This window comes from Fulvia fulva, chromosome 6, assembly GCF_020509005.1.
Source record: "Fulvia fulva chromosome 6, complete sequence".
NCBI classification, from domain to species: domain Eukaryota; kingdom Fungi; phylum Ascomycota; class Dothideomycetes; order Mycosphaerellales; family Mycosphaerellaceae; genus Fulvia; species Fulvia fulva.
Genome location: NC_063017.1, coordinates 284409 through 307210, shown reverse-complemented (window position 1 = coordinate 307210; position 22802 = coordinate 284409). Strand labels below are relative to the sequence as shown.

The 22802-nt window shown below is 54.5% G+C and overlaps 14 protein-coding genes across 14 annotated transcripts; 10 read left to right on the top strand and 4 right to left on the bottom strand.

The window, feature by feature from the left end:
• Positions 1–830: 830 nt before the first annotated feature.
• CLAFUR5_06717 (uncharacterized protein) lies at positions 831–1427 on the bottom strand (the record flags this gene model as incomplete). Its single annotated transcript, XM_047905865.1, has 1 exon — positions 831–1427. The coding sequence occupies one exon, from the start codon at positions 1425–1427 to the stop codon at positions 831–833; it is 597 nt and encodes a 198-aa protein (XP_047763698.1).
• Positions 1428–1624: 197 nt separating this feature from the next.
• Positions 1625–2658, bottom strand: CLAFUR5_06716 (putative NAD(P)H-dependent D-xylose reductase xyl1; the record flags this gene model as incomplete). Its single annotated transcript, XM_047905864.1, has 2 exons — positions 1625–2450; positions 2501–2658. The coding sequence occupies 2 exons, from the start codon at positions 2656–2658 to the stop codon at positions 1625–1627; spliced, it is 984 nt and encodes a 327-aa protein (XP_047763697.1).
• Positions 2659–4342: 1684 nt separating this feature from the next.
• On the top strand, positions 4343–5572 carry CLAFUR5_06715 (Serine/threonine-protein kinase Nek2; the record flags this gene model as incomplete). Its single annotated transcript, XM_047905863.1, has 1 exon — positions 4343–5572. The coding sequence occupies one exon, from the start codon at positions 4343–4345 to the stop codon at positions 5570–5572; it is 1230 nt and encodes a 409-aa protein (XP_047763696.1).
• Positions 5573–5986: 414 nt separating this feature from the next.
• CLAFUR5_06714 (uncharacterized protein) lies at positions 5987–6760 on the top strand (the record flags this gene model as incomplete). The annotated part of the gene is made up of 1 exon (XM_047905862.1): positions 5987–6760. One exon carries the CDS (start codon positions 5987–5989, stop codon positions 6758–6760), a length of 774 nt encoding a protein of 257 aa, XP_047763695.1.
• Positions 6761–7146: 386 nt separating this feature from the next.
• CLAFUR5_06713 (Zn(2)-C6 fungal-type transcription factor afumD) lies at positions 7147–8331 on the top strand (the record flags this gene model as incomplete). Its single annotated transcript, XM_047905861.1, has 2 exons — positions 7147–8179; positions 8222–8331. The coding sequence occupies 2 exons, from the start codon at positions 7147–7149 to the stop codon at positions 8329–8331; spliced, it is 1143 nt and encodes a 380-aa protein (XP_047763702.1).
• A 2851-nt stretch (positions 8332–11182) lies between these two features.
• Positions 11183–11566, top strand: CLAFUR5_06712 (uncharacterized protein; the record flags this gene model as incomplete). Its single annotated transcript, XM_047905860.1, has 1 exon — positions 11183–11566. The coding sequence occupies one exon, from the start codon at positions 11183–11185 to the stop codon at positions 11564–11566; it is 384 nt and encodes a 127-aa protein (XP_047763701.1).
• A 291-nt stretch (positions 11567–11857) lies between these two features.
• On the top strand, positions 11858–12319 carry CLAFUR5_06711 (uncharacterized protein; the record flags this gene model as incomplete). The annotated part of the gene is made up of 1 exon (XM_047905859.1): positions 11858–12319. The coding sequence occupies one exon, from the start codon at positions 11858–11860 to the stop codon at positions 12317–12319; it is 462 nt and encodes a 153-aa protein (XP_047763700.1).
• A 1-nt stretch (position 12320) lies between these two features.
• On the top strand, positions 12321–12563 carry CLAFUR5_06710 (uncharacterized protein; the record flags this gene model as incomplete). The annotated part of the gene is made up of 1 exon (XM_047905858.1): positions 12321–12563. The coding sequence occupies one exon, from the start codon at positions 12321–12323 to the stop codon at positions 12561–12563; it is 243 nt and encodes an 80-aa protein (XP_047763699.1).
• Positions 12564–12749: 186 nt separating this feature from the next.
• Positions 12750–14093, bottom strand: CLAFUR5_06709 (Transcription initiation factor TFIID subunit 6; the record flags this gene model as incomplete). Its single annotated transcript, XM_047905857.1, has 1 exon — positions 12750–14093. One exon carries the CDS (start codon positions 14091–14093, stop codon positions 12750–12752), a length of 1344 nt encoding a protein of 447 aa, XP_047763148.1.
• A 573-nt stretch (positions 14094–14666) lies between these two features.
• CLAFUR5_06708 (DNA damage tolerance protein RHC31) lies at positions 14667–16287 on the top strand (the record flags this gene model as incomplete). Its single annotated transcript, XM_047905856.1, has 2 exons — positions 14667–15044; positions 15097–16287. 2 exons carry the CDS (start codon positions 14667–14669, stop codon positions 16285–16287), a joined length of 1569 nt encoding a protein of 522 aa, XP_047763149.1.
• A 463-nt stretch (positions 16288–16750) lies between these two features.
• On the top strand, positions 16751–17463 carry CLAFUR5_06707 (SRP-independent targeting protein 3; the record flags this gene model as incomplete). The annotated part of the gene is made up of 3 exons (XM_047905855.1): positions 16751–16767; positions 16833–16993; positions 17063–17463. The coding sequence occupies 3 exons, from the start codon at positions 16751–16753 to the stop codon at positions 17461–17463; spliced, it is 579 nt and encodes a 192-aa protein (XP_047763144.1).
• A 534-nt stretch (positions 17464–17997) lies between these two features.
• Positions 17998–19323, bottom strand: CLAFUR5_06706 (Adenylosuccinate synthetase; the record flags this gene model as incomplete). Its single annotated transcript, XM_047905854.1, has 2 exons — positions 17998–19097; positions 19146–19323. The coding sequence occupies 2 exons, from the start codon at positions 19321–19323 to the stop codon at positions 17998–18000; spliced, it is 1278 nt and encodes a 425-aa protein (XP_047763145.1).
• A 337-nt stretch (positions 19324–19660) lies between these two features.
• CLAFUR5_06705 (Store-operated calcium entry-associated regulatory factor) lies at positions 19661–21114 on the top strand (the record flags this gene model as incomplete). Its single annotated transcript, XM_047905853.1, has 3 exons — positions 19661–20654; positions 20709–20960; positions 21041–21114. The coding sequence occupies 3 exons, from the start codon at positions 19661–19663 to the stop codon at positions 21112–21114; spliced, it is 1320 nt and encodes a 439-aa protein (XP_047763146.1).
• A 289-nt stretch (positions 21115–21403) lies between these two features.
• Positions 21404–22684, top strand: CLAFUR5_06704 (putative NADH dehydrogenase; the record flags this gene model as incomplete). The annotated part of the gene is made up of 1 exon (XM_047905852.1): positions 21404–22684. One exon carries the CDS (start codon positions 21404–21406, stop codon positions 22682–22684), a length of 1281 nt encoding a protein of 426 aa, XP_047763147.1.
• Between the last annotated feature and the right edge of the window lie 118 nt (positions 22685–22802).

The window sequence follows — 22802 nt, the reverse complement described above, 5'->3', positions numbered from 1 at the left end:
TTATCATAGCCAAGCGTGGCGCTGGTATCTCATAACAGGGCCCGACTTGGCAAGGCGCATTCGACGGCAATCGCACATCAACACGAATGATATGGTGATAGTCAACGCGGAACCTGCTACCCCTAATACTCGGACCCTCAACACCATGTACCCGAGTCAGCAGGTACCCTCCGCGACAAGCTGGCGCAGCATGAGCATGGGACAAACATCTTGCCAGGAACACGGCATGTTGATGCATCAAGCTACTGCGTTACGGCCGCAGAGAGCTCGTCTCCGCAAACGCCGCCAATGCGTACACTGCAAGCTCGACCTCGTGCGGGCTGCCTGTCATGTGCAAAATGCGATGACGCGAGAATGGTCTCTAGTGAGGAAAAGAGTTGAGCAAGCTGCCGTGGTGCAGATCTCGATGCAGCGAATCTGGAGGAGGGCGTAGGAGTTTTTGGCAAGTGGGACGTCACGACGCTGAGTACGTCGAACCATGTCCGCTCCTTGCTGAATGTACGTTTCTAACGTGATGACCAGACGTGGCTACGCCGGCTGATCATGCTGTAAGGGACGGCACTGCCTTTGGCCGTTGTACTACTCCCGCTTACGATGGTAAAACTCGACGGCATATGATGAAGAAAGGTTAAGGCTGCATATGCTGATCATCGACTCCGGCACAGAATGTTACACGCGATGTCAACGCATAAATGTACCTTCACTGGACAAGGACGAGAGTGTAGGCGCTGCAGTCGCTAGAAGCACAAGTCACCTTGCACCGAGCAAGTTCCTCATGGTTCTCACGGTCCTCATAGCGACACTACTTCACACCCCACAGCACACCAACCTCACTTCCCAGCCCTCTTCCCATCCCCCTCCTTACTCCAAAACCAACCCCCCTTCTTTCCACTCCTGCCCGCCTTCCCCTCACCCTCCTTCCCACCCTCACCCTTCTCCTTCTCCCGCTCCTCCTTCACAGCATCATCCCACGCCCTCCGCCCCGCAAACGGCTTCCCCACATCCTCCAACTCATCCTCCTTGGGCAAATCCTCAACACCAGGCACATCCTCCCACTCCTCCCCGAGCTCCGTGTCCTTTGCCTCGTCGACCATGTCGTAGTCTTGCTCGTTGGAGGGTGAGCGTTTGTGGGGTTTGGTGTGCGGGTTGGATTTGGTGGGGAGGGAGGGGGAGTCTTTTTCGAGACTTTGAGTCTTGCCGCAAGCTTTGGTTTGGGCGGTTTTGCTGGGGAGGGAGGGGAAGGCTTTTTCGAAGCTGGCGAGGGCGGCGGTTGTGGAGAGAGATTGGGAGGCTGTGGGGGGACCGTGGGGTGGGGAGCTCTGAGGGGAGAGGTCGTCTTCGACGTAGGGGTTGAGGTTTTTGGGGTCGGATTTGTTGGTGTTGGGGTTGTTGGACATTTGGTTGGGGTTGGGGTTGTCTTTGGACATTGGTGGGGGTTGGGGGGGGGTGAGGATGGTGCGATGTTCCATGTTGCATATATTGGTCGGAAATGTTTGCTGGGCGATGGGAGGTGCTTGCTTGGCTGGCGTTTTGTTCATTGTACTATGCTGGTGTTTTGGGGTGCAGTGAAAGATGCAGGTAACGTGGTCAAGCATGTCGCAATGTGTGAAGACCGCTACAGCATCTAAGCAAATATCCTAATCGGCTCATGCAGATAAAACCCAGGATCATTGAACCTCAAACCCTGGTCCAGCGCAGCAATAGCCTTTATCTCATCCTCCTGCAAGTCAAAGTCCGTCACTTCCAGATTCTGCTGCAGCCTATTGACATTGTTCGACTTTGGTATCACGGCAATATTCCTCTGCGTCGCCCACCTCAGCAGAACCTGCGCTGGAGTCTTTCCAGTTCGCTGTGCTGCTTTCTTGACTGGCTCTACATCCCAGAGCAGAGACATGTCCTTGGCACGCTCGCGGAAGGCTTCTGGCAGTTCCAAGAAAGACTGTGGTCCGAATGAGGAGTATGCAGTGACGACGATGCCGAGCTCCTGGGCCAAAGTGATGAGGTCTGGCTGCACGAGGTATGGATGATGCTCAATCTGCAGGGAAGAGATCGGGTGCTTTGCATAAGAGCTCATGTCGTAGAGGAGTTGTGCCTGCGCGTTTGAGATCCCGATCGACTTCGCAATGCCGGCATCGACTACTTCTTCGAGTGCTTGCCATGTCTCTTGTATCGGGACTTTGTCGAGTGAGATGGTCTTGTGCTCCTTGTCCATCCACCAGCCGGGGTATCTGATCTCTTCCGGGTTGACGTACTTCAGTGCTACAGGGAAATGAATGAGGTAGAGATTGATGTAGCCGAGACCCCAGGCGTCATTCTGGGCTTTGGCCATTTGGAGTGCATGATCTTTGCGGTGGAAGTTGTTCCAGAGTTTGGTTGTTACGAAGATGTCTTCGCGATTGACGAGGCCTTCTTTGATGGCGCGCTGGATACCTTGGCCTGCCTCCTTCTCACTGGTGGATGTCAGTATACCGGGACTCGGTCGATGTGATACACGTCTTACTTGGCGTAGTCGTATGCACCATCAAACAGACGGTAGCCTGTCTTGATAGCGTTGTATACAGTATCTGCTGCTGATTCGGCTGGCACTTTCCATAGCCCGAAGCCAACCAGCGGCATCTGATGACCCGAAGCCAGCTTGACAGTTGCGTTTGGGGCCATGGTCGTTGATACTCGAGTTGAAGTTGTGCAAAGGCAGAATCAAAGTTCGAACGGGCTCAGTCTGTCTCGCCAGGACGATTTGATCGACTATATGGCTGTTGAATCTTCATGCCTCATCATACTCGTGATGGCATGAGGTGGACCTTGGAAGAGCTTGTGTGGGCCTTCGGTACATGTATGGTGTGCAACACCCATGTCGAAGCGCCTACACCTTCCCTCGTACTCCCGGCCCGGCCATCCGATGTATTGCATTTAGCCGCTCTCGTCAGTATGGTAATCTGATCAGACTTCAATACCTTCGACCCGAGGACGACAGTAGCACTGCCATCCCCAAACGCAGTGGCTGCATGCAGTCTCGCCATACCTCGCCATGGCATCGAGAAGTTTTGCTTAGGTGAGTACCGGGCGCCCATTTATTCTGTCGAAAGCCTCGGTGAGGGGATGACAGGGTAAAGATCGAAGAGAGTTTGAAAGGTCGCTTGGTTTACAAGAAGATAGTCGCGCAGATGCTTATAGAGAAAGAGAGAGAGGAAGAGGAAGATAACGAGTAGGTACCTGTTCCTCTCTGCTGATCGGAGGGTCCCATTCATTGATGTTCCAGGATACTGTGTCGTGATAGACGCGCCCAAACTTGACAGCAGTCACGGCGACATCTCCTTCATGAAGATCAAAACAAACGCATAGACTCCTCTGAACACTCGATCCTGTATGCTGGATATGAAATCTCCGGATGTGTCCATATGCTTCTGATGGCAAAGAGTCCAGCCAGGCGTCAAGCCCCGGTCGATGGTTTTGGCTCGCGAAGAGACGGAAGTCGTGATTATGGTAGAACATTGCGAGTGTCTCGCCTCTCGTCTGCTTGCAAGTAGTCATCAATGCCTGACCGCGGCAGTCGCAGGAGAAGAGTCCTCGAAATGCAACGACTGGGTTGTATGGCTTGCATGTGCCAGGACGAAAGACATATTCGTAGATGGTGTTGCGAAGCTCTGCTGGTAAGCCCAGAAGAGTGGCTCGATTGTTCGTCTGCATTGTAGGCCAGTTCCGTAGTAGTACTTTGGGCGAAATGTGTCGAAGTTGTGCGCACCTCTTATTCCTGGCGGTAATGGATAGAAGTATAGTTTGAAGGCTGAGCAGATCGTGGAAATCTTAGGTCGAGTAACGCGGAAGCCCGAGGATGATCCTGCATGGCTGCCTGTGAGAAGCCTTGGCGATCCTTCCACAAGTGATACTGCCTAGCGCGGATGCATGCTCCGGTTGTCTCATTCACTCGCGAGACTGTCTTGGATCTTCGTAGTGTTTGGCTTGTCTCACGTTTTCGACAGCCAATATGACCAGTACGCCTCTTATATCACCGGCGAGTGCTCTGCGAGCGTCAGCCCTGCTTCATGTATTCCTCTCTTGCCGTATAGCATAGTGCCAAGCACCAGTATACACATCCAGCCCAGTATAAGACTTTGAGAGGTGAATGGAAGTCGTCGAGAGCATTCACTCACCAGGGCGTCATGTGCCACATTCTGAACTCAAAATGGCGTCCACCATCTCTGAGATCTCTCATTGCTGCACATCGCGCCTGCACCACCTCTTACAACACAATCTCGCGACCAACAACAGCAGCCAACTCGAGTACCACCATCACATCAGCTGCCGAAGAAGTGCAACATCGCAATCATAACCAATAGTAGCGATGCGTCGCTCCACTTCAGAGCACTCACAAGCATCTACCACAGTGCCAACACCGGGCGCCGGTCGTAGGAGATCCGTCTCGTTCAGGAGGCTCGGCGCGGCGGTGGCAGCGATGTTCGCGCGTGGTCCTATGGCGGGTCCCACGACTGAGCAGCAGCTCCAAGAGGCTGCATCGGACGCCGTGTCCGTTTACCTTGGCCGAGAAGACCAGTATTGGCCAGAAAAGGATCTCGACGAGTCCTCAGAAGGCCAATGCAGCCTCATGAGATCCGCCGCCACCGGCCACGTCTTCGTCGTCAAGCACACGAAGGCGGTGCGACTCCGCGATGCCGGCCACTTCCAGGCCGGGGACTCCAAGGACTGGAAATTTCCCAACGAAGTGCGGATCCTGCGCGACACCCTCAAGCCACACAGGAATATCATCGGTGTCCTCGATGTGGTCGACGACGAGCTGAGCCCAGGGCGGTACTACATCTGGTCGGAGTACTGCTCTGGAGGCGATCTTTGGGCGCAGGTTGACTACTGGTGGCGCACGCGTCGAGCCATCGTTCCGGAACCGTTCCTCCTGCACGTCATCATCTCTATCGCCAATGCGCTCGCATACGCGCACTGGGGTCTACGGGCAAGAGGTGGCGGCAAGTACACCCAGGATGACAACCACACATCGATAATCCATGGCGATATCAAGATGGAAAACGTCTTCTTGAGATGGAGCAGCCGTGAGTTTGGAGGCATGCCAGATGTTGTCTTAGGCGATTGGGGTTGCGCGAAGCCGATCAACAGAAAGGGCTCATATCTCGGAATTGGCACCCCAGAGTACGGTGCTCCGGAAGACCACGCCATCCATCGCAATGCGCCAATGACAGAAGCCACCTGGAAGGATTACTGCAAAGCGGTCGACAACCGGAGCCCAGCGGTCGATGTGTACGGCTTTGGGCAGGTTATATATATGCTCGCTGCGAAGGACCGACGACCCTGGCCAATTGGTGCAAGCCCCGGGCCATTGACCATATCCCGCGAGTATGGCACATTGGGCATCCTGCAGCTTGCTCAGTCCTGTCTCCAGGTTGATCATCAACAGCGGGCAATGGCTAACTTCGACCAAGAACTGGGCCTAATGCCGGCCATCAACGACATCAGGAAAGCTCGCAATGCCATGGTCGCAGCGCGAAGACCTCTGGATAATCTGGAGTGGCTACAGAAGCCAAAGCCTGCAGGCAGTCTGAGATGATGGACCAAGTGTTGTGATTCAGAGAGTTCAGATGGTAGAGAAGCGCAACAGTAGGACGTCGAGGCTGTATCATATTGGATCCGGAGCGCATTTTTGGCTGAAGGGTAGGGCATTTGACCAGTGTACAAGCAGACCAGGGAAGGCTTTTGTAATACTTTCTTCGTCGACTTGCTTCAATAATGTGTTCCCATCGGTCATCCTGACGCAGAACATTGCTGTCGACCTACGTGGCGTGGCTGTCTCAGCCGCTATCGTCGAGGTCTCAGCTCCTGATTTCCTTGGCAAGACACCCCCCATCCAGCATCCATAAATCGTAACAATGCCCTTCATTCATCCACTCCTCTTGCTCCCACCTGTGCATCTCCTTTATTCGCCTAGTATAATGGCCTTGTCCATGGTATACACACAAAGGCCATGATCTGTCTCTTTGGCATTCACAATGCCTTGTTCAACCTCCCCAAGGACCAGATCACCGAGTTCCGCTACCCGAACGAGGTTGACATCGTCTGTCATACGCTAAGGCTCCATCCGAATATCGTCAACATCGCGGGTGTCCGACCAGATCGCCTCGAACCAGGTCGGTATAGGGTCATCATGGGATACTGCTCTGGTGGAAGCCTGTGGGAGGCCATCGACTGGTGGTCCACCAAACGACGCAGTCCAATCCCGGAGCCCTTCCTCCTCCATGCCTTTGTCCAAATGGCGGGAGCACTCGCGTTCATCCACTTCGGTTACCGCTCCCGTGGTGACGGCACTTACTACCAGGACGCCTGCCACAGGCCAGTGAGCCACGGCGACGTAAAGGAAGACAACTTCTTCCTTCGCTGGACCGACACCCCCACCGGAGGCATGCCAGAGATCGATCTCGGGGATCTCGGCATCGCCAAGCTTGCAGGCAACAGAAATGCAAGGCTGGGTGCAGGGACCTGGGAGTATCATGCTCCGGAAGACGTCCAGATCTACGGTCAGCACAAGTACACCTGGGAAAACGGTCGGATCTTCTGGAAAGCTGTCAACTCGCGAAGCGTAGCGATGGACGTTTGCTCAATGGGCCAGATTTGGTACAAGATGGCAGCTCGCGAGCATCCCTGCTGGCCCATCGGCAAGGACCCGGCTGAGATTCGAATCAGTCGGGAGTACAAGGATCCCGCGCACACGCTCATGCTTCGAAACTCTGATCTCTCTTGACCAACCAACCAACCACCACTAACACGAGCAGCAGCACCAGAAGGGGCACAACGCCCATCTTCGCGCGGAAAACAATCTCACCCAAAACGCGCGTCATCGCGCCAGAAATTGAGACGCAGGCGGAATGACAGAGAAATGCAAAGGATCCGAGCGGAACGGAGCTGCATAACGATCCGGCCATGCCGCTTGCTTGGTCGTATAAAGTTGTTTTGGCTTCTGCTGCGGCCAGAACCACATGCACATTGGCCCTCCTCATCATGGCTGAAATCATCAGAAACCAACGAAAATGCTACATAGCCAACAAGGGTGCCGCATGGGCGTCTACCTTACCTCATGAACTAACCGCCACCACCACCACACGGGAAGTCAGTCACACTGCTACCCACATGCCTTCGAGACGGCCACACACCAAGACGCGCCACGGGTGCAATACCTGCAAGGCGCGAAAAGTGCGCTGCGACGAGGAGAAGCCTGTTTGCAGGAATTGCACGCGTGGGAATAGATCGTGCAGCTATCCTAGTCAGATCCTGGCGATTCCGAATAGTCTGGCGACGGCACATATCGATGCTCAGGATCAAATCTTCCCGGTGAGGGATATGGAGCTACTACATCACTATACGGCTATAACATACAAAATGATGTCGCCCGAGCCCGATCAGCACAGCATTTGGCAGGTTTATGTGCCGCAGATGGCGTTTTCATATCGCTTTCTCCTCCATGGGATCCTTTCTGTGACGGCACTGCATCGGAGGTACGATGCGGAGGAGTGTCAGAAGGAGACGCTCATGAATCTTGCCAGATATCACCAGCAGCATGCTCTTACTCTGTACATTCCTCGACTGCGCTCCATCAACCAAGAGAACTGCCACGCACTGTTCGCCTTCTCCATGCTGCTTGGGATCCTCTGCTTCGGCATGCTAGACGACGAGGGTCTAGGCTCGCGAGCACTGGTCAGCCGCTTTCTGGACTGCTTCGACGCCTTGATGGGCGCCACTGCTGTCGCGTACGAAGCGGCACACTGGCTCAGACAGGGTGTATTCCGCCCGATCATGGAGGATATCTGGCCGGAGGTGCACGACTTTGCGCATCTCAAGGAAGGTGCTAAAGAGGCGTTGGAGGCTCTCATCGCACAAGTTGGGGAGACTTGCAAGTCTGAGCCCACGTCGGGATCCAGCACGCCCGTTCCACCACTTGGTGCGCCTGTCGGTGAAGAGGTGGGGAATGGTGTTGCGGGAGGGATGATGTCTAGAAGACAGGCGTATCTGGCCAGCATTTACGGCTTGGCGACGGTGATGTACCCGGCACCTGGCGATCGTCAAGCTTCGATTGTGGTCGCGTGGCCGATCCTAGCTGGCGCAGCTTTTGTGCAGCTGCTGAAACGGCGAGACCCGCTGGCGCTGGTCATTCTTGGCCACTATGGTGTGGCTCTTCACCTCTATGGGCGATTGTGGATGATCGAAGGCCTCGGAAAGCGACTGACAGAAGCCATCGCTGAAGAGTTGGATGTGGCCTGGCAACCTCTGCTTGCCTGGCCATTAAGAAGAGTCTCAGAAGTGATAACTCCAGAGTGAACCTCCACGAACATTGGTGATGACACTCTCGACAACTGAATCCGAGTCTTGCCGAATTCTCACGTCATCAGTGACAAGGTCGATATCTGAGCGTATCGATACCCCAAGCTTGTTCGCAAGTGCCGGCGACGTCACTTTGGCCTTGCTCTTCTTCGGCTTTGCTGTGGCATCCCGCGCTTCGAGGGCCTGCCTCGCGGTCTGTTGTTGGCCACCGAAAGCTGCCCGACGTTGACGATCTGGTGCACATAGCCGCGCCCGGAAATTTTTGACGAACTCGGATTCACCATCATCGTCAGGCTCGGCTGTATTCCCAGCAGCTGTGTCCGGGCGGATAGGTAGATCTGCTGCCATCCAATGTGGCAGCGCTGCGGAAGCATCAGACGCAGTCCTGCAGCGCGTGGCAGGCGGCGTAAGGGCTTCCTGCTGGACCTCAGCAGCAACCTCCTTGCGGACTCGTCGCGGTGGTCTGGCTAATTTGGGGACGCGAGGCATTGCATCCGACGTATCGGAGGAAGCATCATGATGAATCCAGTCTTGTGCGTCTGCCCGTTGCTTGGGAGAAACTATAGGCAGTGCTCCAGCTGCAGCCGAGGACGTCCTTTGATGGGCCCAGTCCTGTACGTCTGATTGTTCTTTGGGAGACTTTGGCAGATGTGTCAAGCTTCCAAGTTGAAATGGCAACTGCTGAGATGGTGCGAAACCAGGCGAAGGAGGGACCGGGAAATTGAAAACCACGCTGTCTGACTGAAAGGAAAGGGAAGAGAGTGTCGAGGCTGTTGTCGTTGTCGATGCCCGTGTCGATGTTGAAGATCGTTCTGCTCTGGAATGGCCGCTCCGTGTCGATTTCGCATCCTCTTTAGCACCAGATCTCGAGTCCTTGCCAACCGCCATACTCAATCTCGTCAAGTACTCCGGTTCCGTCCTCGCAGAGAAGTAAGACTCAACATCCGACACCGAGAAATCCTCCTCACGCTCCTCAATCCCGATGGAAGACATCGTTTCTGCCCGCTGTGGTCGCATCGTAGCTGGCTAGCTTTCGTCAGAGATCTGAGGAAGGATCCGGAGAACGTGGAGCTTTAGATTTAAGATTTCACATCATGGTGTGTTGTGTGTATGTCATGCAGCAGCGCGGCGGTGAGACGCAGGTACAGTACTGCAGGTCGGTTGAGTATGTGAGAGGTGGAGTAGTTCTGCGTTGTCAATAGAACTACAAGGTGTAAATTACGGAAACATCTTACGCGCTGCAGATGCAACCTGCAATGCAATGCACGCTGGGCCACGCCGCGAGGCCTAAAAGTGGTCCGCATAGGCAAGTTCGGCGCAGGGGTCGTCGCATCATTCTACACATGTCGAAGAATTCGATGGGAATGTCTTTTCCTTACTGGTAGATGGGCTACTATGCGGAGGTGTGGCAGGCATTGGGCTGGGCGTAGTTGGAGAGCTATTGGCAACTGCCGTGCGAGTGGCGGCCAAGGAGGTTCTTCAGAGTTGCAGAATAGATGGAAGAGTTCGCGCATCCTCCGGACTATCGAGAATGAGGTGGACAGATTTGGATCGGTCGGAAGGGGAACCACTATAGCAGCTGCTAGCGTGGCCGGGTATCGCCCTGCCGGGTGGAGATGTTCGGCTGTGTGATCGAGAACAACGCCATCTTCTCCTGGTCACCACCTCGAGGGACAACTCATCATCAATCTCACCGCTACGACGTAAGCCATTGTCACCAGGGCTCCTTCACCCGCGCGACTAACGGTTTATCCCACGCGTATTCGCAACTCGCAGAAATTAGTTGCACTCGCACGAGTCCCTCTACAGGGGTTATTTTGGTGGTGACTAAGCCTTCCAGAGGTCAATGCGCTGCGAGAATGCGTGCGAATATCGTTAATCGCATCACTCGCATTCTCGCACTAAGGAACGCCTGATTGTCACTCATGACAGCCAGAACGATGTCAAGAGAGAGCCGAGAGAGTGCCACAGCCCGAGACACCACGACATCTGCCAAACCCCATCTGATGTCGGCACGTCTCCCCGTCGAGATCTTCAGTGGCTTGTGCTGGGAAGCTGACGCGACTTGGGCTGCAACAAAAACGGGCGCACAGGGCGGCACCGTTGGACGGCGTGGACGGCTAGCCGCCTTCTATTGCCGGACGTTTCGTCTATCGGAAGCCTCGCCTCATTCGGAACCACACTTCACTTCTTCTTCCTGCGGCGTCGTGGGCGTCCGGTGACTGCTCCCACGAGACCGTCGCTCTCGTACCCGTGGTACCAGCAACGTGGTGAGCACGGTGAGGTGTGGGACTTGTGAGGTGTGGGACTTGTTTGAAGGTGCCATATAACCGGACGCTCGGAGGGCAGAGGTGGATATGTGCGGCCATCCTCCAGTGCCTCCGTGGTGGTCATTGATGAGGCTGACCGGGGTTGTTGGAATGATGAGGTGTGCGGGATGACACCATGGGGTTGTCCTGGGCATGTGATAGCTTATCTTCAGAGCTGTTTTTGCTGACGTATGAATGTTCGAAAGCTTGAGCTCAGTGCTGACTCTACGAGATGTGTAGATTGCAACAAACTCGACCTGGAACTTTTGTCCTCGGCAGCCGCGCAAGTCGAACATCCGAGATCTGAGTGCTACGAAGTGTGCACGAAGAGAAGCACTGCCGACCAACTCTGGCAGGTTCCTCACAGTGCTGCTACTTCTCAACTGGCATATCTGCCCCAATGCAGGCCAGAAAGTATACTGCACGGCTGCCTGGCGTGCCAAGCTCGACTTTGCCGCATAGCTGTGCCTCTCCCATGATCCTTCGATCGGACTTGAGAGCGACTGTGTCCGGCCTCTCTACCTCGTGCTCATTCTATCATGGACGACGTTCTCGAGATCGGTAATGAGTTCACTAACCCGCCCATCATTCGCGCAGCCCGTCATGCCGATATCAAGTACCTCCAGCAAGCCATCGAGCGCTTCAAAGTCGACACGACTCGCTGGAAGCACTGCTTCGACCCAAACTATCAATGTGATGAATACTTCCAGGCTCATTCCGCGACGCCACTGATAGAGGCTGCTCGTAATGGGTTGGAGCAGCATGTAGCGCTGCAACTCGAAGCAGGAGCGAAACCGGACAAGGTACAGAGAAGGTATATGGGCAAGCCGATAGCGCCGATGCCCATGGTGTCTTTATCGGGACAGGCGTTTATCAATCGAAAGCGCGCTGATAAGAGGGCACGTTTCTGGTCGGATTTCTAGCCTCCTCGTGAGAATGGTCGGGAACATCCTTTGACTGCATTGGAAGCAGCAGCTGGGAGTGGTGATGTAACCATCGTCCGCATGATCTTGTCAGCGGCGTCCGACATCACGGCCTGGAGTCTGCCCCGGTTGTCTCAAGAAGAGGAAGGTCAGGACTCGCACCTCTCGTCATCCCCTTTGGTCGCTGCAGTGAAGCATGGCCACCTCCAGGCCATTGAACTTTTGCTCGCAAACGGCTTTGACCCATCCACCACGCCAGTGTCGTCCCCCTGGACTTCCATAACTCCAGCCATGGATCTACTCTACACGCCTCCCTCAACCCTCCAACTCCGAATCCTACAAGCCTTATGCGAGTCCAATCCAACCTCAACACTGCTGACCACCACCCCCATCTTCAAGATCAACGCCCTCCACTTCGCAGCAGCAGCCCTCGACACAACCCTTCTCATCGCTATGCTGGAATACATCAACCTTTCCCAAATAACGCCCACCGCCCTCGGCCATACGCTGTTACACCTCGCCTGCCTGCCCCTCGACGACACTTTCGTCAACGTTTTCTCGCAAGCCATCGCCAACTCGATCCACCATGTCCGCACGCCATCCACAGACTGGCAGTCCGAGGAGATTGGGTTCTTCAGGTACGTCAACCAAGCCAGAGAGAACTCCGAGATAGCGAACATTGAGTTCAGCATGAACAACCGATCCGCGTTCTTCCGACCACAATCTACAGAGTCGTTTTCAGGATCAGTTTGAGATGGTGCGATTTCTTGCTGCTGAGAGCGGAGCAGATTTTAGCGCGCAGGATTATATGGGAAATACAGCGTCACATTACCTTGCTTCGTATAAGATTGTTAACAAGAAAGCTCTGAACTTCCTCCTCTCGTTTACGGAGGCTGCGAAGAGTTGGGCGACGGTTGAGAATGAGGCTGGCTATACTACTGCGGATCTGTATGAGCTGGGTCAGCTGGTTAGTGAAGTACGAGAGTTGGAAGCATGAGGTAAGGTACAAAAGGTGTTGATGGCTATACTTCATTTCAAGACCTGTTCTGTGAGGTAGACTTGCTATCGTGTCATATTTCCCCTTCCAAACGCCGCGCTAAGCTCAAGTATACCACATGACATCTCATTCTCAATGGTATGGGTCAATGTCGATTGCAGAGTCCGAGTCGAGACCTGGAGGCACCTAGACTGCCAGGTCCTTCTCAAGAACTGCGTTGATCAGAGTCTGTCGTCCGCTTTCGAAGACTCGCGATCCGATTGTCTCCCCAATCGCCTCCGCGAGCTTGTCTTTCAGCGCGTTGCCTTCTGGGTGTCCGTTGGCTTGTGGAGCTGTGACTGCGTCTTTCTCCAGCTCATCCAATGCCCTCATGATGGCCTCGACCACTTTCTCGGCATCTGCCCGCTTCGCATCATCTTTCATGCATTCTGAGAGGTGCACATCGTAAGCCTTAAGATTGGGTAGAATCAGCAATCGGACGCCGGCACCTCCCGCGATCATCGTCAAGCCGAGGACAGCTCCGTAGTGTGTCCCCAGGGGTTTGTGCGAGTCCAGGAAGTGCTTAAGACATGACCTTGCGATACGCGGCTTCAGGGTTGAAGAGCTTGGTCCGTACTTTCGTGCTATGCTCGAGAGCAGACTGCTGGCGTAGTCGCGGAGTGAGAAGTGGATGTCACCAGCGTGGCTGGGTCCGAGGTGCTTGCCTACCAAGCAGGTGAGGACGGATGGTACCACGGGTGGCACGTAAGGTGCGATGTACAGGCTTGGGTTCTCCAGTAGTGCGGCGACCAGTTGCATGCTCTGGGTAAGGATGAAGAGTGATTTGAGGTTGTGCGTGACTTTGTCTGCCACGAACTGGATGAAGTATGGCACCAGTTGATGCAGTCCTGGGTCCGTTTGTAATGACGAGAATGCTGCCGCGCGGTACTGCTCGTTGCTCTCGTCCAAGATGGCATCGCATATCTTCTCGAAGTATAGCTGTAGCTCTTGAGACAACACGTGCTTGACAAGCGGTTTGACCTGCACACTGTCGTTTCCGCTGACTGCTGCAAGTGTGTTTGCGCCTTGTCCCTTGGCCGCCAGCTCCTGATTTCGCTGATCTGCCTGGGTTGGATTCTGCGGTATGCTGGGCTGTACACCTTCCACCGCCAGCCAATGCGCCGTGAAGCTGATCTCACGCGGTACCTTCGGCAGAGGAGCGTTGATCAGCTTCTCGAAATCCACCTCTTCATCCTCCACGTAGAACAGTGGCTGGCCCGGTCCAATCGATGCTTCGCCGAAACGCAGCGGTCGTGTTGATTCGTAGCCGTATAGTGGCTCAACGTCCAGTACTCGTAGCGCTTGTGATATGTCTTGTGTTGTAAGTGTTGTCCGTTTCGCATGTCGCATGAACTTGAGAGCCTCCTCAATCAACTGGTGTACGCGAAACTCCACATCTCTCGCCAGATGCTCTGCGACATCGCGATTGAGCGCAGCAATACCCACGGACTCGGCGACATCGATCACGTTCTCTGGGTTCCACACCGACATCGTGCGCGCCGCTCACTGAGGAAGTGCTGCGTCGACCATGCGTTGTTCGTGATCCGCTCGGCTTCCTGTGGTGGTCTGGGAGGTGCGCAAACAACTTCGTCGGTGTCGCCTGTCGATGTGGTGTTTGGCTAGCGGATGGCCTCGAGCCGTGTAAATATTGGTGTTGGTGCTCTTACAATGCGTGGATATACCTCAGCTTCAAGTTGTCCAACACGAGAGCACATGGGACACGAAACGCCGGCAAGGTTGATGGCTCGCTTAGATAGCGCCTCGGCCCGTCAGCCGAGGACTAGCGTGTATCTCGCAGATCACTTGTGGTGCTCTCGTTCACTTCGAGATATCGCACACAAACACCACACGCTACTTCGCATTGCCATTTGCTGACCATCAGCCCACAGTGTGTATAGCACTATACCTGTTACAGTCTTGGAACGACGCTTTCACAACTACAGGCCGGCAGAAACATCTTACCGAGTCCGAGACTTCGCTGCACAAACCAGAACTTCACCACATCGCGACTTCCGCGTCTGGACAATAGATCTTAGATGATCTCACACGCGTGGTGAAGTTAACATGTCTTCCGAGTCAGCGATCCAGTTTCCGCGAGAAGTCGATGGCCTCAATGGCACAACTGGCCAGCCGGTGGCCCAGCAGCCCGAAGTCAATGGCAATGGCAATGGAGTCGTCCAAACGACTACCACAGCTGCTGCCTTGAGTGCTGACGAAATGGCTCAGTACGATCGCCAGATCCGTCTTTGGGGTCAGAAAGCACAGGAACGCATCCGATCTGCAAACATTCTGCTCGTCTCCTTACGCGCCTTGGGCACTGAGATTGCCAAGAACCTCACGCTCGCCGGTATCAGCTCACTCACCATTGTCGACGAAGAACTGGTGACAGAGGAAGACCTTGGTGCTCAGTTCTTCCTTCGAGAGGAGGATATTGGCCAGAAGGTGAGTTCTATCAGTCCACGTTTGCTCTCTGGCCCAGACTAACAATTCGCAGCGTGCTGCAGCTGCGGCGCCTCGAGTGCAAGAGCTGAACCCTCGCGTGACTGTCAAAGCAGAGACTGGTGGGATTCAGTCAGGCCTTCTCCAAGATGCAACATACATCTCTCAATTCACATGCATTATTGCTTGCGATCACGACCTCATGACCTTGTCGAGCATCAACACCGCAGCCAATATGGCTAGCGTCCCTTTCTACGCTGCAGGTACACATGGTTTTTACGGCTACATATTCGCTGATCTCATCGCTCACGAATTCATGATCGAGCGTGAGAAGTCGAATATACATACAGCGATCACAGCAGAGTCGATAACACGCTCAGTCAAAGCCGTGACAACGAGGAGGGAGAACAACGGCAAGAACATCGAAGTCGTCGAAAAGCAAGAGATCTACTGCCCACTTCTGCTGGCTAACAGCTCGCCGTTGCCCGAGGATGTCCGCAAGAATCGACGCAAACTCAAGGCAGTGCCAGCGTTGCTACCCTGCCTTCGTGCTCTCTTCGAGTTCCAGCGCGACCACGGCCGACTGCCCGTTCTTCAGCAGCAAGATCTCGCCACCTTCGCAGCCATGGCCAAGTCCAAATCCGACGAGTTGCAGCTTCCAGCAGAGACGCTGAGTTCTGAGTTTCTTAAGAGCTTTCTGCAGAACATCGGCGCCGAGATCACTCCCACGGCAGCATTTGTTGGCGGCCGCCTCAGTGAGGACGTGATCAATGTGATTGGGAAGCGTGAGCAGCCCATCCAAAACTTTGCTCTTTTCGATGGTGATGCGCTAGATGGCAGGATCTACTGCCTCTACACGCCACTGATGCCGATGCCGCCGATGGACATGAACGGCATGGGCCTGATGGACGGTTTTGCGATGGACGGCAATGGTCTGGGCATGGGTCTAGATGCTAACGGCATGGCGATGGGAGTTGGCATGGGCATGGGGATGGATATGACCATGAACGGTGACATGACTGGTCTGAACGGCTTCCCACCGCTACCTGATCTGACGGCGCCGATGCAGCATGCTGGAGATGTTGGGATGATGGGAGCGCAGGTCGGCGCCAATGGCAGTAACGGCAGTGCGGTCCCTGCTGCAGGCGATGTGGATAACAACGGCGCAGACGCTGCAGCAGTCTCGGCGGCACCAGCTCCGGGACATGCAGATCAGCAGACCAGTCAAGGAGCGCCCAGCCAGTGAATAAAGCAGTTATCATACGCAGATCATGGACAGTGGCGAACTGAAGCGCTGCCTAGAGAGCAGAATGGGCCCTCGAGAGGTGGCAAGGTCGAAAGAGATACGTGTACTGTAGCGCACAGCGGAACAGGAAGTGAGAGACCGGAACAGCGGTCCTCGCAGTATGTAGCGATACCCTACGTCCTCGATTAGGACAGCATGTGATTGAAGAGAAGCAGAAACAGCCCATGAAAGTGAACGCGGAGGTTGATACATCCTCACAAGTCGCGCCCAACTGTCACGTGCGCGGCGCGGCTCTTGCCCGACCCTGAAGAGCCAGATCTGTCCTCTCGCTCTCGCTATCCGACATAAATCTTCACACCCTTCACCACAACATCTTCACCTCTCACCACCCCACACGAGCTTCCACCGCCATTACAACATCCTCCACAGCCACGCCGGCATATCCGCGACCAGGACTGTCACCATGGTGAACCCGCAAATGTACGCAGACAGCTATTCGCACGCGACCCACGACCAGGGCTATTGACTGACATGGCGACAAACAGTACCAACCTCGTCATCATCTTGGTGATGATGCAAGCCTCCAAGAAGATCCCCTTCGACGATCCGAATGTGCTCAATGGTGTTCGCGCGCTTTACGTCGTGTCGAATATCATTATTGCGGGCATTTACATCTATGTCCAGCAGACGATCAATAAGAAGAGAGGTACACAGCTCCCAATCCACACACACCAGCCACAAACACTCTCGAGAGCCTACTGACAATTGGATCCAGACATGACAGTCCTAAAATACGTCGAACCCGCCCCCATGGGCAGCACGGAAGAACCCAAAGCCGTAACCACCACCGTCCACGCCTACGACACAACCCAACTCAAAGGCCTCTTCAAATCCCAGCTGATGGGCGTCGGCATGATGGCCGTGATGCATCTCTACTTCAAATACACCAACCCGCTCCTGATCCAGTCCATCATCCCACTGAAAGGAGCGTTCGAGGGGAATTTGGTCAAGGTGCACCTGTTTGGACAGGCCGCGACGGGGGATTTGAAGAGACCGTGGAAGGCGAATGCGGGTATGGCGGGGATGCTGGGGGGACAGCAGGGGGAGGTTAAGACGGATAAGAAGAGTATTGAAGCGGCGGAGAAGGCTGGACGGGGTGGGGTTAAGGAGGAGTAGGGGCTTGTCCTGAGGATCTTGCGATTGAGAGGACGCTGCGACAACGCGATCTTGTGCCCTGCTCGGTGGATGGTAGGGCTTCCTACGTCCATACCTTGAGAACCTGAGTGCGCTGTATTGAAGCGCTGGTAGATGCACCAGAACCATAAAAGCACATTGAGTATTTGCACACAGCATGGAAATACAATACGAGCTGTGGCTTGACATACACTCCTCACACTCCTCACACGCTTGCCGTATTGCGTCTCACAGCACGAGATGCTGCACTCCGTAAGACGTGTCAGTCCCAGGTCGATTCATAATGCCACCGGCCACGCAAGAGTTGCAATTTCAAGGTAAGGGCAAGCTCTGTTTTTGTGTCTACTTCGTTTGCTATTCATTTCCATGTGCTGGCTGCTGGGTATACCTTGCGCAGCTCTACAAAGCTATTCCAGTACTATCCTGATCGAGTGTGACAGAACTCTCTCTGTCTTCGCACTTCACAGTCGTAATAGAATCCTTCCTGCCCTCGCACTTGACAACAACCGGACGGTCCTACCGCACGATCATGTTCTCATTGCCAGGTCCAGTACCGATATACTTGATCTTGACGTCCACGAACTTCTCGATATATTCAATGTACTTCCTCGCATTCTCTGGGAGTTCTTCGTACTTCCTCATGCCGACTGTGTTGGACTTCCAGCCTGGGAGGGTTTCGTAGATGACTTCGATCTTCTCGAGGATTGTAAGGTCTGCTGGGAAAGAGGTGATCTTTTGGCCGTTGTAGCGGTACTCGGTTGCAATCTTGATCTCGTCGAAGTCGTCCAGGATGTCGAGCTTCGTGAGGTTGATGGCGTCGTACCAGTTGAGGATGTGTGAGAACTTGACCACGACCAAGTCGAGCCAGCCGCAGCGCCGAGTACGTCCAGTAGTGACACCGAACTCTTTGCCGATCTTCTGCAGCTTCTCGCCGATCTCATTGTTTTGTTCTGAGGGGAACGGGCCTGAGCCGACACGTGTTGTGTATGCCTTGACGACTCCAATGGTCTCCTGGATCTTGCGAGGGTTGAGATGCAGACCAGTGAAGACACCACCGAGGCCAGTGTTCGAGGAGGTGACATAAGGGTACGTGCCATTGTCGATGTCCAGCATCGCAGCTTGGCTACCTTCTACCAGCATCCGGACGTTGCCCTTGACAGCTGACTCGATTAGTGGGACCTGATCTACGACATATGGCTTCAGCCTCTCGCGATAGTCGTCGAAGCGTGTGATCTCGTCTTCCACATCATACTTGAGCAAGTCGCCATATCTTTTCTGAAAGCTGTATGCGAGTTGGCGCACCTTCTCGTCGAACTTCGTCTTGTTGAAGATCTCGGCGACATGGATACCGCTGCGAGATGCTTTTGTAGAGTATGTAGGGCCAATGCCTTTGCCAGTTGTGCCAATGTTGGCCTTGCCCAGCTCAACTTCTTCAAGGCCGTCGACTTTGGTGTGGAGGTCCAGGTCGACGTGGCAACGGTCGCTGACGAGGATGCGGTCCTTGGTCTGGATGCCCTTGTTCTCCAGAGTCTCTATCTCCTTGAAGAAGTTGGGCACGTAGACGACACAGCCAGTGCCAATGAGGTTGACGCAACCTTCTGTGAGGACTCCCGAAGCTGCAGACGGTTAGCATATGACTGTCACATGTTCTGCGACTGACATACGAAGGATGTGGACGTCAAAGGTGGTCATGGTGCCATTGAGGTCTTTGGTGATGGTGTGGCCGGCATTGTGACCGCCTTGCGCGCGACAGCACAGCTGGATGCCGTCTTGGGCAATGACATCGACAATCTTGCCCTTGCCCTCATCACCCCACTGGGCTCCGAGGATGATGGTGGCCATGGTGTGGCGGTGTGGTTGTAGGCTGTCGCCGTGATGCTATCGTGTGAGTCGCCATTTTGTGAGAAAGAGCAGAATCGGCGACTGAATGAAGATTTATGGGCAGCCGAATGCGCTAGCGGGGCATTGGGGCAGTGACGATTTGGATGCTGTGGCACGTGATCGCATCAATAACGCTCGCGCAGGCAGTCACGACGTGATGAGAAAGAAAGCTGTCCTTCACGACTGAGGACATATCGCCACTTGTACTCCTAATGAATTCGGACTGAATCCATGCATCTCATCCTCGTGATGAGCATCTAACACACTCGCAGATCTGACCCACAGAACCGACAGCAGGATGCATCTGTCCGGACTTGTCGCGCTGTTGGCACTCGCAACATCATCACTAGCATACTACAGCAAGCAGAAAGATGCCGTTAAGCTGTCGTCCATCAAGACGCTGACACTTCGTGATGGCGCGCTGACGTCCGCGCGACGCGTCGAGCCAATACCACAACTCACATGCATTGGTGGCAACGCAAAAGGCCTCTACGACGTCGATGTCATGCGCTGCACCAACGCTGGATCAGACTACGGTGCAGAAGATATCCAGTGGACCTGCAAAGCGAGCTTGCCGCCAGAGTTCAAGCTTGGCAGTACCGATGTCATTTGTGAAGGCTACGAGAACCCGGACGATCCATATATCCTGAAAGGATCGTGTGGCGTTGAGTATCGACTTATACTTACTCCACAAGGCGAGGCCAAGTACCACGATCGTGTCAACAACAAGGCATGGAGGTCCAAGAATCGAAGCGGAGACGAGAGCTCACTGGGAGATGGTCTGGCCACTACGCTTTTCTGGATCATCTTTGTGGCCATTGTCTGCGTGATACTCTACAGTGTCTTTACTGGTGGCAACCGGAATGGTGGCAGACGACCGGGTAACGGCCGTCGCGCTGGTGGCAACTTCTGGGGTGGAGGAGATGATAATGACGACCCTCCACCACCGTATACTCCCCGAGGTGAGCAAGCCGAGGAGTCCGCCGGAACATGGACCCCAATCCGATGTCTAAAGGTGCTCGAGATTGTCACTCGCGCAGCGGTCAATTCTACCTCCCCTCGTTCACCCTCTCGGCGTGGAAATAGGTCGAGCCTTTCTGACAATTCTTCTTCAGGCCAACCCAAACCCAAACCCTCGTCAAGAGGCTCCAGCAGTCAACAGAATGAGCCATGGCGACCGGGTTTCTGGTCCGGCACTGCTGCAGGAACCGCAGCAGGGTACGCCGCAGGAGCATGGAACGCCAGTCGTCAAGCCCGCGCTCAGGAAGCTAGGAATGCTTATGCCCGACCAGGTACAAGCAATATCTTTGGTGGAACCAATACCTCACCTGCTTACCATCATTCAGGCCCATCAAACTATAATGCACCATCCGGCTATGGTAGCTGGGGAGCAGGTGAGTCGAACAGACACGACTCGGACATGGATCAGGACCTGGGCCACGAGCTGTCGAGCTCTAATGCTTCAACAAGCTATAGAGATCCCGCTCGCGAGTCCACACCCCCTTCTCCTCCGCGATCACATCCCAGGGACTTCACCACTCGTCGGACTCGCGAGCCGTCGAGACCTTACTCTGCTACGGAGAACAGGGCTCCCGCTCGTGAGCCGACACCTCCTCCACCTCCTTCATCTCCCGTGCGTTCACGTTGGCGGGACCTAGTACTGACACGTACTCCTCAGGATCGAGCAGTTCGCCGGCACCAAGCAGTAGCCGGCAGGAAAGTACTGGCTTCGGAGGTACCAGGCGACGATAGACTTACACGCGAGGTTGAGAATGCTGTATACCCCTTTGAAATCGCTCACGAGTCGCTTTCTGGTTCTCGTTGTCATCTTCACCATCTTCTCGCCCTACACTCCGCAATCTATGCAGCATCCCTGTCTTCGGGATCCACTATTGTGTGACGTCAAATCAACAACATGCCGCGACGTAACGAAGACGGACACTTTTCAAAGAACAAAAGGTGCAACGGGATTCTGCACTATCACTGACAAGCTTTCACAGCACCCAAAAAGCATTCTAGGCGCACCAGTAGATCCACAAACATGGCATCGAAACCCACCATTGCAGTAATCGGCTCCGGTTGGGGAGGCTTCACTTTGGCGCAAGCTCTTTCAGTCACGAAGTACAATGTGGCTGTCATATCACCGACAAGGACCATTCAATACACACCATTGCTGGCAAGTGCGGCTGCTGGCATGTTCAACTTCCGCCTAGCTGAAGAGCCCATTCGACGACAGAACAAGCTTCCAGGGCTTCAGTATTACAAAGCGACAGTCGAAGACATCAACTTCAAGGAGAAGACACTACATTGTCGTCCCGCCGTTCCGGACATCGCAGAAGAACATCTGAAAGCCCAGAATCCCTTCGAGCTCAAGTACGACAAGCTCGTTCTGGCACCCGGCTGTGATGTTCAGACATTCGGAACTCCTGGCGCTTTAAAGCATGCAAACTTCTTGCGTACCACGAACGACGCCCGGAAGGTCCAGCAGCGGATTTTGGAGATGCTCGATGCTGCCTCCACACCGGGTCTGACGGACGCCCAGCAGCGTGACATTCTTCGAATCCTGGTTGTCGGTGGTGGCGCCATTGGTATTGAGGCAACTGCCGAGCTCTTCGATCTCTGGCACCACGACTTGAGACATATCTACCCACACCTGGACGGCAAGCTGAGTATCGAGATCCATGACGTCGCGCCTGGGTTACTGGGCAACTTCGATAAACGCCTGGGAGAATACGCAGCGCAGAAATTGGAAGGTCGGGGCGTCGAGGTTAGGACTAGCAGCCACATCGAAAAAGTCGAGGCTGGAGCCATCTGGACCAAGGAACTTGGCGAAGAAAAGTACGGCATGCTGATCTGGGCCACTGGCAATGGTATAAACAGTCTTGTTGACAAGCTTGATGTCAAGAAGACTGAAAAGCTTCCCAGGATCATGACAGATCGAAGACTGCGAGTCTTCAACAAATACGACCACCTCATCGACAACGTCTACGCCCTCGGCGACTCCGCCAACATCGACGGCTACACTCTCCCAATGCTGGCCGAGGTCGCCGTCCAGAAGGCAGAGTATCTAGCGAAAGAGCTCAACGCTGCTGACGAGCCAAGAAGCCCATTTCAATACAACTCCCGGCCGAATATCGCGTACCTGGGACAGCACGATGGCGTTATTGGGGGGAGAGAAGAGTGGACGGGCCAGTCTGCGTGGATCGCTTGGAGGAGTGGAAGTATTTTCCATTGGCCGAGGAGTTGGAGGAGGACGTTGATGATTGGGATTAGTTGGGTGTTTAATAGAATAGGTGGGAGGGATATTGCGAGGAAGTGGTAGAGGACTGTTCACGTGGACTCTTTCTGGGCAGCGGTGTTCAGGTTTGTCTATCCAGCTCCGGGATGCAGCAAACCATACTTCACCACTGCTCTGAGCACGCAAGCGCAATGGGCTTCTT